The following is a 13,180-nucleotide window of genomic DNA, read 5'->3' on the forward strand; positions in this document are numbered from 1 at the left end:
CCAAGTGGTGATTTACAAAAAGAATGTCATGACTTTAATTATAGTGTTTATATCTGTCCTGAGAATGTAGACCAATTTCCTGCTTTTAAGTTTCCTCCAATTTCTCCTGCAATTCTTCAGGAGAAAATTTTGGTCTTTCTGGGTATGCAGAATCAGAACAATAAGGTGAAATATTGTTATAAATCCTGAGAAATTTAATAAATTGTCCTGTATTAACAAGATAGTTCTAACTAAATAACTAAGTCTGCAATTGTTTATCTAAAAACAGGGACCCCTGTTCCATGGAAAGAACTGAGATAAACTGACAGGTTATTATTTTATGCCTTGCTTTTTTCCAAATCCTTACTTGAACCATACCCATGTGTGTATGTATCATTAAGTCTTCATTTCTAGACATTGCTATACGTTTCAGCTTTGTAATTCAACTTACATTTATCGTGAAAGAGGCATTAATTAATGGTTATTTTTAATTAAATAGAGTGTTCTTCTAGATTTGAATGTCTGATCCTTTTGCTGACATTTACTTCAATTAGTTTAATTTATTTTTTACATATATCAACCACCTACTGTGTTATTAAACATTGTGCTAAGTCTAAAGATTCATGAGTAAGCATGAACCTTAACCTCGAAGAGGTTGTAGTCAGAGAAGGAGACAGATCATCTGTAGAGTCACAGACATTTTCATAGTCTGTATAATCTTCAGAGTGCCATGATATTTGACAGTTCATAGGAGAGACAATTAATACAGTTTTGTGGAAGGGGCAATATCAGGAAAGACTTTGTGATCGTTGCTGGTAGAATTGACAAAAAAGCTGAGTGTTCAAAATGAGAGGGATTTAGTTTGGGTAAAAAAAAGGAGAGAGATTGTGCCTGCAGAGAAGTCTGCATGAAAAAACTTTGATACACTAGGAAAACTGGAAGAAATTCAACATTGTTAAATAATAAAGATGACCAAAACTGAAAAATTTGAAGTAAATGGAGACCTACTATGTAAAGAGCTGAGCTATTCTGTATGTGACAGGAATCAGAGGAGGGTGGCTGAGTGAAGATGGCTTGGCAACCACCAGTCACAAGATGAAGAGAGTATGACTCAGGCTAAGGGAGTCCTAGTGTGGCACATTGGGTTAATGCGCTAGATAGAGCGCAAGGTCAGTTTGAACCACAAGGGCAGCAGTTCAAGCTCACCAGCTGCTCCTTGGAAACCCTGTACAAGATCGCTATAAGTCGGAAATGACTCAACAGCACTTAACAACAACAACAACAACAAGGGAACATAGACAGGTGTGTTGGAAAATTCATGGTATTTTTTCAGTTAAAATATATATTACCTTTGCATGTTTGAATGTGTGTATGCAAAGGGTTCACTTATAAGGTATAGAAAGGTAGTTGGAATGAGAGGGAAGCATCTAAAATAATTACTTGTTTTTTATTTTGAAATCTTGGGTATCCAAATGATTAGTGTTGTCATGAGCACAGGGAGAGGAAATCTCAAGGAAGAAAGCATGATAAGGTCAATTTGGGCATATTGAGTTTGAGGAACACTCCTCCAGAAGAGATGTACAATTGAGCTGCCTGAAGAAGCCTAAAACCACCCAGTGCATAGTTCAAAAGTTAACACTATAAATTAGTGATTATGGTGAAAATAGTAATTGAAATCATTTATGTTTTCACTCAACAATATTTAATGATGAGCTGTTAAAGATCACCTGGGAGTCTATCAGTATACAAAGCAGACAAGGATACCTACCCAGATGCACTTAAACTAATCAAGCTCATAGTCTGTGAGAATGAATGAAATCATCCAATGTTAGTGGAAGTTAAAAAACAAAAAAACCCAGTGAGCTAGCTGATAGTGGTCTCCTAGAGAATATCAACGTGTAAGAGACTACATGTGAAGTGTTCATATAAGACTGGCCAGGAAAGAGGGGAGGCCAGAAACTAAAGAAACTGTAATGTTTAAATTGATTGTGGTTTCCAGATTAGGGAAAATGAGAGGTTCCAAACTGAAAAATGGTTAACAGTAAGAAATTCAACAATGATATTATCAGTTCGTTTTTTTAGTTATGTGTGGGTATAAGTATATTTCAGTGGGAGACAGAGTTAACTGCAGTTATGACTACCAATATTGAGTCCAAATTGCTATTCAAGAAGCTTTACTGAGCCAGGAAGAGAGGAAGGAAGGATTGGTTAATGTCATTTACTGGTTTACATGGAAAACCTGTGGGAAGGCAGGGATTTTATCATGCTATAAAAATACTAAAACTAATAAAAAGTAGAAGTTTGATGAAACAGAGAAAGAAGAGTATACAGAAGGTAAAAATCATGGAAAACTGAGAACTATGAAGCTCAGGTATAGTGCTCATTATCTACATGGACTGAAATCCATCCCCATTGAGTCTGGACTTTGAATCAGGGGTGAAAGTTATGATGAGTGAAGTAGAAGGCAGAGTTGCTACCAAGAAGAAATATATAGGTTACACAGGCTTGGGCCTCATGGGAAAGTTTTTCTGTAAGGGTGGAGCTTTTGAAATCTTTATGAGCTAGACTAAGCAGGCCTGCCTTCCTACCACTCCACTGGGAAACACTTCAGAGGAAAGTAGTTTACATTTAGGCAATATAGATAGTAGAAGTAGTATTAGATGGGGGGCAGGGTGGGTGAGGAGGATTCAAGGGAGAATGTGTAATGAGTACATGACATCATGTATTTGTAAAAAAAAATTATAGAACTATACAACACAAAGAATGAATACTCATGTAAACTATGGACTTCACCTAAAACATATATCAATATTGGTCTATCAAATTGTAATCCTATGTACCATACTAAGTGTGGTGCTGTGGGTTAATGCGCTGGACTACAAAGTCGGTTTGAACCTCAAGGTTGACGGTTCAAGCTCACAAGCTGCTCCTCAGAAACCGTACACAGGGTTGCTATGAGTCGATACCAACTTGACAGCACTTAACAACAGCTATATTAGTAAGGAACTCTGGTAGCGTAGTGGTTACGAATTGGGCTGTGAACTACAAGGTCAGCAGTTCGAAACTACCAGCTGCTCTGCGGGAGAAAGATGAGACTTTCTGCTCCCATAAAGATTTACAGCCTCGGAAACCCTGTTCAGGGTTGCTATGGGTCGGAACCAACTCGACGGCACTTAACAGAAACAACAATATTAGTAATAGGAAAATGTGTCTGCAGAGAGGGTATATAGGAACCCTCTGTATTTTTTGCACAATTTTTCTGTACACTGAAAACTCCTTTAAAGAAGTATATACGTAGGTGGACAAAAGCATGTAGAAGAGTCACTTTTTCTTTTTGGTGTCTAATGGAAAGCATGGATTTTAGCTAAGTGGTTGGTGATTGTGTGCCACTTAATTCTAATTCATAATGACCCTGTATAGGGTTTCAGATGCTGTGCATTGTTATGGGAGAAGAAAGCCTCATCTTTCTTTCTTAGGGCAATGGTAGATTCGAACTACTGACCTTGTGGTGAACAGCCCAGATCATAATCCTCTATGCTGCCAGTATAGAGAGAAAATTTCATGAAATGACAGCTAGCTGGAGTGACTTGTGTTTTGAAGTCAGCAGTGATGGCAAGCTTAAGAGATACAAGGTTCCACCATGAAACCAGATGTTGAAATGGTGGTTGGCTTCTTAATGTCTGGAGAGTGAGGTCAGGCTCGGCTCTGTTTTGGTAGTTCTAGGTGGCTGATCTTAGTTTCTACTAATTCTTTGTAGCATGTCTTTACAATTCATAGAGTTTTCACTATTATGTTTTTAATATTAACATTAGGAATTTGTCAGGGTATAGATAGTATTTTCACTTTTTTAGAAAAGTGAGAACAGAATCCTAAAATAACTCTGAGATCACATAGTCATATAACCCATTGCCACATCTTTCTCATGAGGAGTGGCTGATGGGTTCCAACTGCTGCGCTTTGAGTTAGCAACCAAGCATTGAACCACTGTATCAACAGGGCTCCTACATGGTGACATACTGTCTTAGTTATTTAGTGCTGTTATAACAGAAACAGCACAAATGCATGGCTTCAACAAACAGAAATTTCTCTTTTCACAGATTAGGGGGCTAGAAGTCCTAATGCAGAGCAGTGGCTCTAGGGGAAGGCTTTCTTTTCTTTGTTGACTCTGAAGAAAAAATCTCTGTCTCAGTTCTGCATCTGTAGGCCCAATATTCCTTGGAGATCTCCATGCGTCTTGGCATCAATCTTCCTCTGGATCTGGGAACTGCACAGTGCAGGCACCCCAGATTCGCTCCTAGCTCCTTTTCCTTGGTGGCAGTAGATTCCGCTGACTTCTGCTTGCTTCGGTAATCTCTTTTATAGCTCAAAAGAGATTGACTCAAGATTCAAATTAATCCTGTAGACTGCTTCCAACCTCATTAGCATCATAGAAGTAAGGATTTACAACACATAGACAAATTACATCAGATCAGAGCTGATGACATCATATCACAGCATTGGAGGGGGTGTGATTGCATCGTTACATAACTGCCAAACCGCTGAGAATTGTGGCCCAGCCAAGTTTAGGAGGCACTTTTCAATCCATGACACCTACCCATTGATGTCAAATCAATTCTGACTCATTGTGAATTTGTAGGACAGAGTAGAACTGAGTCATACAGTTTCCAAGGTGTTGTACATTTTTACTGAAGTCTACTGCCACATCTATTTCACACAAAGCAACTGGTGGGTTTGATCTGCCATCCTTTGGGTTAGCAGCTGAGCACTGTACGCATGGCCTCAGCAGGACTCCTATGTAGTGATACTGTGAATTATAAAATTCAAAGTGAAGTCTAACTCCAAGTCCATGATCTCTGAATCTTTAAACTTAGTTTACCCTCTGTAACGATATTGGTCCTTGATGAGTTTACTTGTAGAGTTAATCCAAATTCCTTACCCTTACTAGGACAACAATGAAGCTTACTATTTTCATATTCTAAAAACCTAAACCAAACCAAAGCAGTTGCTTTTGAATCTATTCTGATTAATAAGCACAGTATATGTTGGAATGCAACTGCTCTTCATGGGAGTTTCAATAGCTATGATTTTTCTGAAGTATTTTACCAGACCTTTATTCCAAGGATGAGTTTGAACTATCAACCTTTCAGTTAGTAGCCAAGCACTTACCTGTTTATACCACCCAGGGAATCATTTCAAAGACTTGCTGCATTATTTATGTTTATAAAATAATGTCCTCAGTTATTCCTCTAAAAATCACTTACATTTCTCCATTCAAAATTTTAGATTCACTAAATAAGTGATGTAGACAATGAAAGTATACTTTGATATTCACATTCATTTTTATATTTCATTACACAGAAGATATACTACCATACTGTAGACCTACTTTTCCAACATCAAATAATCCAAGAGATCCAAGTTCCTCAAGCTCGATGTCATCAAGAGGATCAGGAAGCAGACAAAGAGAACAAGCTAATGTAGGTCGAAGAAACATTGCAGAAATGCAAGTACTTGGAGGATATGAAAGAGGAGAAGATAATAATGAAGAAATAGAGGTAAAAATGATTTTTTCCCCTCTAAGTTTTCCCACACTGACCTATAGTTGTTAGCACCTTCAACTTTAGGGACATCCATCAGTCTACAGAGTCACTATTTTTGTTGCAAACTCTCCAGTGATACTAAGAACTGAAATGCTGAGGATTTAATGATTTTCTTGAAATTTTTTCCAAAGTTTAAAGCTTTTGCTGTAGATCTAGGGTTCTTATTGAAGTGCAGATTTTCAGATAAGAAATATGTCTAGCAAGCTTGTTACAAAACAGGAACTACTGGCCTAGGTAAATTATAATTCACAGTGTTGTCACTGGCTATGAAAATAGGCTAAGGTAACAAAGATAATTACATGACTTGAATGCTAGTGTTCTCCCTGTAGTTTCTGTTACCCTAGGGTTAATGTCTAAGGAGCTCTGGTAGCGTAGTGGTTACGAATCGGGTTGCGAACCTTAAGGCCAGCAGTTCGAAACTACCAGCTGCTCCGTGGGAGAAAGATGAGGCGTTCTGCTCCCATAAAGATTTACAGCCTCGGAAACCCTGTACAGGATCGCTATGGGTCGGAACCGACTCGACGGCACTTAGCAACAACAACAACAGGGTTAATGTGGTTGATTTGGCCAACTACCCATCACTCCTCTGAAACTGTAGACTTGATCTTTGACATTAACCTTCCCAGACAGACATCTTGAGCCAAAGATATTCTCCCTTTTTGGAGTCTCTAAAAAGTCATACAAGTAAATCACATATACAAAGTTGGCAGTAAATCGTATCATGTTATATCATTATTGTTGTTGTTAAATGCCATCAAGTCAGTTCCGACTCATAGCAACCTGGTATAGGGTTTCCAAGGAGCAGCTAGTGGATTTGGATGCTGACCTTGTGGTTCACAGTCCAGTGCTGATCTTACAATGCCACAGTAACCTATTTTTCAAGATTGTGTTTTCCCTGTTTAATAAGAAATAAGATAAGGACAAACTTGTCTTCTTGTAAATATACTTAGTCTCAAGTAGATTGTTAAATAAGTGGTAAATTACAATTTTAACTAGAACACAGCAAATGGTAAGTAATTATGTCTAATTGAATTCTCTATGAAGCTCAATGTGCTTTGATTTTCAGAATTGCAATATGAAGACTTTTCTTCTGCAAGCACTGTTAGAGAAGTTGTTTTCTGATTTTATTTTTAACAAGAATATTTTTGGGGGAAGAAAAGGCATTACAGATCATTCAAATATATAAAAGCAAATAACATCAGTGTAGTGGCTACGAATCGGGCTGCTAACCTCAAGGTCGGCAGTTCGAAACTATAAGCTGTTCTGCAGGAGAAATATGAGGCTTTCTGCTCCTGTAAAGATTTGCAGCCTTGGAAACTCTGTGCAGGGTCACTATGAGTCGGTACCGACTCCACAGTACTCAACAACAACAACAACATCAACAACATAAAGTTGGTTAGTGAGTAGGGGAGGCAAGAACTCAGGACAGTCCTTCTCTCTCCTGCACCTATCTCCTACACCTACTGAGGCACCATGGGAAGCAAAGTTTGGCATTTCTTAGAGAACTATTGGATCTGCTATCAAAACCAAATGAGGTTGAATAATGAATTCGTTGCCTTGAGCACCTTCCAACATATTCCAGTGAATGATGAATGGGGAAAACACATTAATTAAGTTATAAGAGTAGAAATATAAAAGATGGTGCTCTATGGTTTAAAAAATTAACAATTCATCTCTTACAGGAAACTGAAAGCTGAAGACAACCAGAGAGGCTTGTGAAATCTAATGTGAAAATGATCACTCAAGATGCCTCTTGTCTGATGACACATGGCGCCAGATAAAATGTTCAGTGCAATCCGAGTGTACAAATCGTTGTTTTTATTCCTCATATTGGAATACCCTTTTTAAAGATTTTATTTCGGTTTCACTGTTGTTTGCCTCCTGTCCCTAAAGAACCTCTGTAGTCTTCCCTCAATGTTGGAGCAAACCATCACACCTTATTTCCAACGAGGGAAGTCTATTGACTCCATGCTTCAGTCATTGGTCAGCAGGAGAGAACAAAACAGTTCTCTTGCATTTTGCCCCTGAGATAATGGCATTGCACTGCTTATTTACCAAGCCAATTAGCTGCAAAATATTGATCAAAGATAACAAAGTTGATCACTCAACCTCATGCCAAGGGCTCTCAAAGTATAATCTTTCTATAACCAACTGCTAATGCAAATCAAAACATACTTCATTTTAACATTTTTTATAAAATTAGTCTTTCCTACAACCCTTTGCTGGGGAAAATCTTCAAAGTACAGCAAATGCAGGACAACAATAAAATATTTGAATGGGGTAGAACACATTGTAAATATATACTCTTTGCAACCCCGGTGGTTCTTTATTTTGTGTTCATTTCAATCATTAAAGTATATTCTTATTGGAAATGTACTTTTGGATAAGTAGGGGTAAAAAAGCCAGTTGGATCTCTGGTGTCTAGTCATTGTCACAAGTAAGCCTAGCAAATACTTTGCTCTATTTTTCAATCAAAATATAAATGCATATTACAAGCAAATGGATGTTTCAATGACCAGTTGAATAAGGACATCCCTGTCGTAACTGGCCCAAATTTCTTCTGGTAGTGTCAGTTCAACTTTCAGAAGTGCCATTTAAGGAAGTTTCTTTGATTTTTGTTTTTGTAATGCACTGTTTTTAATCTTTTTTTTTTTTTTTTTTTTTTTGGTTTTAAAAGCACAATCACTAAACTTTATTTTTAAACCATTGTAACTATTAACCTTTTTTGTCTTATTGAAAAAAATGTTGAGAAGCGTTTTTAACCTGTTTTGTTGATGCTCTATGTTTGTATTTGGAATATTTGAATGATGACAGATGGTGAAGTAACGTGCATACTTTATTGTGGACCATAAACTGAATGGTTCTTACTTTTCCTGGATTTAAAGAAAAAAAAAGTTCAAGTTTGTTGTGGCCGAAGTCATACTTACAAGATTGTCTTATAAACACAAATAGAGGCATTACTTGCTTTGAATTGCCAAATGATGCCCTATACCTGTAGATTTTTATGATCCTTTCTTGTCGTTATATAAATTTCATTGACTTTATAATTGGTGCTATTTGAAGAAAAACTATTAGACATTTATTCAAACACAGATACCAGGTCTGGCCCTATTGGAAAACAAAGCCTAAGAAAATGGAACCACAAAAAAACAAAACAAAATAAAATAAAAAACCTGGTATTCATTAAAAACTAAATGTGTTCGTTGAGATAATTTGAAAAAGTTACATAGAAAGGGTATTCAATACTAAGGGAACAATCCATGTGATTAATGTTTTCATTATGTTCATGTAAGAAGCCTCTTATTTTTAACCATAATTTTGCATACTGAGAATCCAATAATCAGAAAAGTAATTTTGTCACCTTATTTATTAAAAATGTTCTCAAATACATCATTTTTCCTTGTGTTGATTTCTTTTATTCATTGTGTGCTGATCAAATTTATTCCATTAAATCACAAAGTCTTACTGTCTTAACATTTCACCAATATATTACAAGACAAATACAAATTCTTAATTAGTTTTATGAACAATCAGGTTTTATTTGTGAGGAAACTTCTCATTTTGATCCTCTGAAATTAAAAATGCCCGATGACTTAAAACCTAAATGTTAGTCACTTGATTAGAGAGAAACTCTTAGATATTAAGGGTGTACTAAAAATTTTATATATGTAAATATGAAATGGTGGTGGTTGTGTTCCATCCACTAGGTTCCGACTCACAGTGACCTGGTATAGGGTTTTCGAGGCTATAAATCTTTATGGGAGCAGAAAGCCTCATCCCACAGAGCAGCTGGCAGACTTGAACTGCTGGCTTTTCAATTAGCAGCATAAACCACTACTGTACAACCACTTCCTGTATATGAGTTACAGTTCACTAACTCTAAAATAACAGGGATTCAACTATTTTAACTATGATTGGTCAAATTTGAACTACCTATGATCTCTCAACAACTAAATTATATATATCCAAAATGTTTTTCACTAACAGTAAGCTTTTTCTTGTGAAAAGTTCATATAAAATTCTAACAATGCATTACCTTTAATTGTTCAATTTCATCATTCATTTAAAGTAGTTGATTCAAATATTCAATTTTGGATTGAAGAGAGCATGTCTTAGAATTGCCAAGAGCAATAGAATCTAGTAAAGTATCCTCCACCATAATGATATTTTAGGTAGGAAGACAATATCTATTTATTCATATGTATATGTATATACATACACAGGTGAGTCAAAAATTATCCACACTATGGCTGTAGAATTTATTTGAGTTAACTTTAAGGAAAGACATATATCAGTTTTCCACTTAATCTCCTTACTTTTCAATACACTTTGTCCATCTGTCAAGATTTTGTATTCCCATATTAAAAATGTTTTAAGCTAAACTGCGAGCCACAAATGCATGGCTGTCTTCATTTCTTCATCAGAGGTGAATTTTTGTCCTCAAAGGGATGCTTTCAGAGACAAAACAGGTAAAAGTCATATGGAGCAAGATCAGGACTAAAGGGAAAGGATGCTTTAATACCTCAAAATGAAGTTTTGCAGAGTGTTAACAGTGTGGGCAAAGGTGTGTGGATGTGCATTGCCATGCAAAATCACAGCACCCTTGGATAGCAGTCTTCTGTATTTAATCTGAATGTTTAATCTGGTATAAAACATTCAGTGATCACCTTACTGTAAAGAACACTGTTGATTGTTTTCATGATAGTGTTCTAATATAGGCCCTTGAGAATCTCAGAAAACTGTAAGCATCAACTTTCCAGCTGATGGATGACTTTTGAACTTTTTCTTCATTGGCAATGAAGGATGCTTCCATTCTTTACTCTGTCATTTACTCTCAGGCTCATAGTGATGAATTCATGTCTCGTCACCAATAGTGATTATTTAAAGAAACTTTTACCTTCCTTCGAGTATCAATCCAAATTTTGTTTGCGGATGTCCAGACGCTTCTTTTTATGCTCTTCCATAAGTTGTTTTCAGGACCAATTTCACACAAACTTTTTGAAACACAAGTCCATCGTCGACTATTTCTTAGGAAGGTCCATGGCTGATTTGCAAATGATTTGCCACATAATACACTGTCACTCGTCTATTCAAAAGAATCATTTCATGTGTATGCTCAATGTCATCAGCCATGGACATGGGCAGGCATTTTAATATAACTGGAGTGTGGATAATTTTTGACTCACCCTCATGTATATAGGTAGATATTGTTTTAGATTCATGAGAATTTGAAAAAATTGAAAAACAAAGCAAAAGAATAATTTGCAATTTAATTTTACAAAAAGTAAGTTATCACCAGCATCTGCTTAGAAAGGAGTTGGTCCATAGGTCAAAAACTCAAATTTCTAAGCCATTTTAACAACAAAAAAAAAACCTTAGGGACTATATTTGGTGGTCTGATTCTTCTCTGTCCTTCAGTATGTTACCTGTACAAAAGTTACTGTGTCTCTAGTTATTTATAAATGTGATATACATAAAAATTGTGTATCAGAGGGTCTGGGTTTGAATTTCAGTTTTGTCACAGACTGTATTTCCTTGGACATGTTACTTAGCCTCTCAGTCTCAGGTACTTCACCTGTAAATTCAATACTACCTCATGGAGCTACTGTCATGGTTTAGTGAGATAATGTATGTGATATGGACTCTGTAAACTCCAAAAACAATGCAAGATACTGTTATTTTTATGGACTAAAATTTATAACACACAGGCAGTCTTCACTTTTCACATATAGTTTGTTCCTAAAAAACTTGCATGAAAATCAAAGAATCAGTATGATAAAGGATGGAGTGGTTCTATTTCTGGTGAGTAAAGTTCACAGTGAAATATCTAATTATGGAATAAAGTCTTGGTGTGATTGTGTTTCTGTGCTTTTGAATTCCTGAGTACCACACAAAAGGTTGATAGTATGGTGTTTTCAGCACATAAATTCAGATGTGCAAACAATGTCACATGAGTTTTCAATTACTGAACATAACATATATTTCAGGTTGCTATTGTGCCTAATGCTACAAAATACAATCTTAGTTCCAGATGTACCCATTTACATATGACTTTCTTGTTCATTTCAGATATGGAGTCTGGATTTTCTTCTCCTTTCCCTCCCTTGTGAGTGACATTTAAATGCCAGAAGCTTTTCTGATGTGTAGAACTGAGTGAGGGAGTGGGGGTTGGGAATAGAGACTTTGGCACTCTATTTCTGCTGTTCCTAGTTCTCAGTAGTCTCCATTTGTCAGAACCCGTAGTTGCCACATCTTCTTCCAAACCTTGATAGCCTTGATCTAGTAACCTCTGTCTAACCCTTCAGAGCCCTTTCCACTAGGTTGGGTGTGAGGAACATGGAATGGGACAATTTTGTAAGCTCTTCCATTTTATGTTGAGACTGGAATTTTGTATGTGAGTCCTTCCTCAGAGTCTCACAAAACACCACCATGCTTCTTAAACCATTTGCCACATTTAAGATGTTCAAAGATAGAACTAGGGTAAGAGGAGAAGGGGTGTGATGGCTGCTAATGCGGTTTAAAGAAAACCAGTTGGTGTAGGATTCAGACAACTTGTACTTGAATCCTGGCTGTGTGACCTTGGGAAAGTTAACAAATAATTACCTGTGTGAGTATGGGAAAGTTATTTAATAAATCCCTGTGTTAACCATAAAACAGTGATATCAATATCTGCCTTAAAAGAAAGGAGCTCTGATGGCGTAGTGGTTACAAGCCAGGCTTCTAACCTCAAAGTCGGCAGTTGAAACTCCCAGCTGTTCCACAGGAGAAAGATGAGGCTCTCTGCTCCTGTAAAGGTTTACAGCTTTGGAAACCCTATACGGGGTCACTATGAGTTGGAACCGTCTCCATGGCACATAACCACCACCTTGTTGTTGCTATGTGCCGTGGAGTCGGTTCCGACTCATAGCGACCCTGCACAGGGTTTCCGAGGCTATAAATCTTTACAGGAGCAGAAAGCCTCATCTTTCTTCCATGGAACAGCTGGTAGTTTCGAACTGCTGACCTTGTGGCTCGCAGCCCAATTCATAACCACTACGCTACCAGAGCTCGTTAACCACCACCTTAAAAGAGTATTATTGTTGGTGGTGGTGGTGGTGCAACCTTATATACAACAGAACAGAACACTGCCCAGTCCTGCACCAACCTCACAATTGTTGCTACGCTGGAGCCCATTGCTGCTGCCACTGTGCCAACCCATCTTGTTTGTAAGCATTTACTAAATGGAAACACCCAATAAATATTAGGTATGGCATTATGGTGTGGTGTTTTAGAAGCACTGAACTGCTGCTAACTGTAAGTCTGGTACTTCAAACCGAGATCAGCTCCATAAAAAACCTGGAAAAATTCATTGTTAATCAGAACCAACACTATCGCACATGACAACAATGACAATTAGCTATTGTTATTATGCAATCCACACTGGTTCCCTGCAGGGAGCAGGGAAGAACTGCAAGGTTCCCTTAGCGTTCAGATTTCACAAATCCTACCTAACTAGAAGGTGAGAGGGCACAGGATTCAGAAACATTTTCAGTGACCCCCCGCCCCCAAAGCAACTTAGAAATGAGAACCCACTTAATAAGTATTAGAAACAATACCCAGAG

At 37.2% G+C, this 13,180-nt stretch overlaps 1 protein-coding gene across 3 annotated transcripts in view; it reads left to right on the top strand.

Annotated features, from left to right (window-relative positions):
- Window positions 1-8,970, top strand: part of ROBO1 (roundabout, axon guidance receptor, homolog 1 (Drosophila)) — a 1,434,915-nt gene extending 1,425,945 nt beyond the window's left edge. For 2 of the 3 annotated variants that reach the window (XM_006866439.1, XM_006866440.1), the window contains exons 28-29: window positions 5,338-5,534; window positions 7,262-8,970. In XM_006866439.1, the coding sequence (XP_006866501.1) occupies window positions 5,338-5,534; window positions 7,262-7,276 (212 nt within the window). In that variant the 3' untranslated portion in view covers window positions 7,277-8,970. The remainder of the gene's footprint in view (window positions 1-5,337; window positions 5,535-7,261) is intronic. The other variant, XM_006866438.1, reaches the window with a different exon arrangement.
- The last annotated feature ends 4,210 nt before the right edge of the window (window positions 8,971-13,180 follow it).

The sequence above is a fragment of the Chrysochloris asiatica genome, unplaced genomic scaffold (assembly GCF_000296735.1).
Source record: "Chrysochloris asiatica unplaced genomic scaffold, ChrAsi1.0 scaffold00091, whole genome shotgun sequence".
Lineage (NCBI taxonomy): Eukaryota > Metazoa > Chordata > Mammalia > Afrosoricida > Chrysochloridae > Chrysochloris > Chrysochloris asiatica.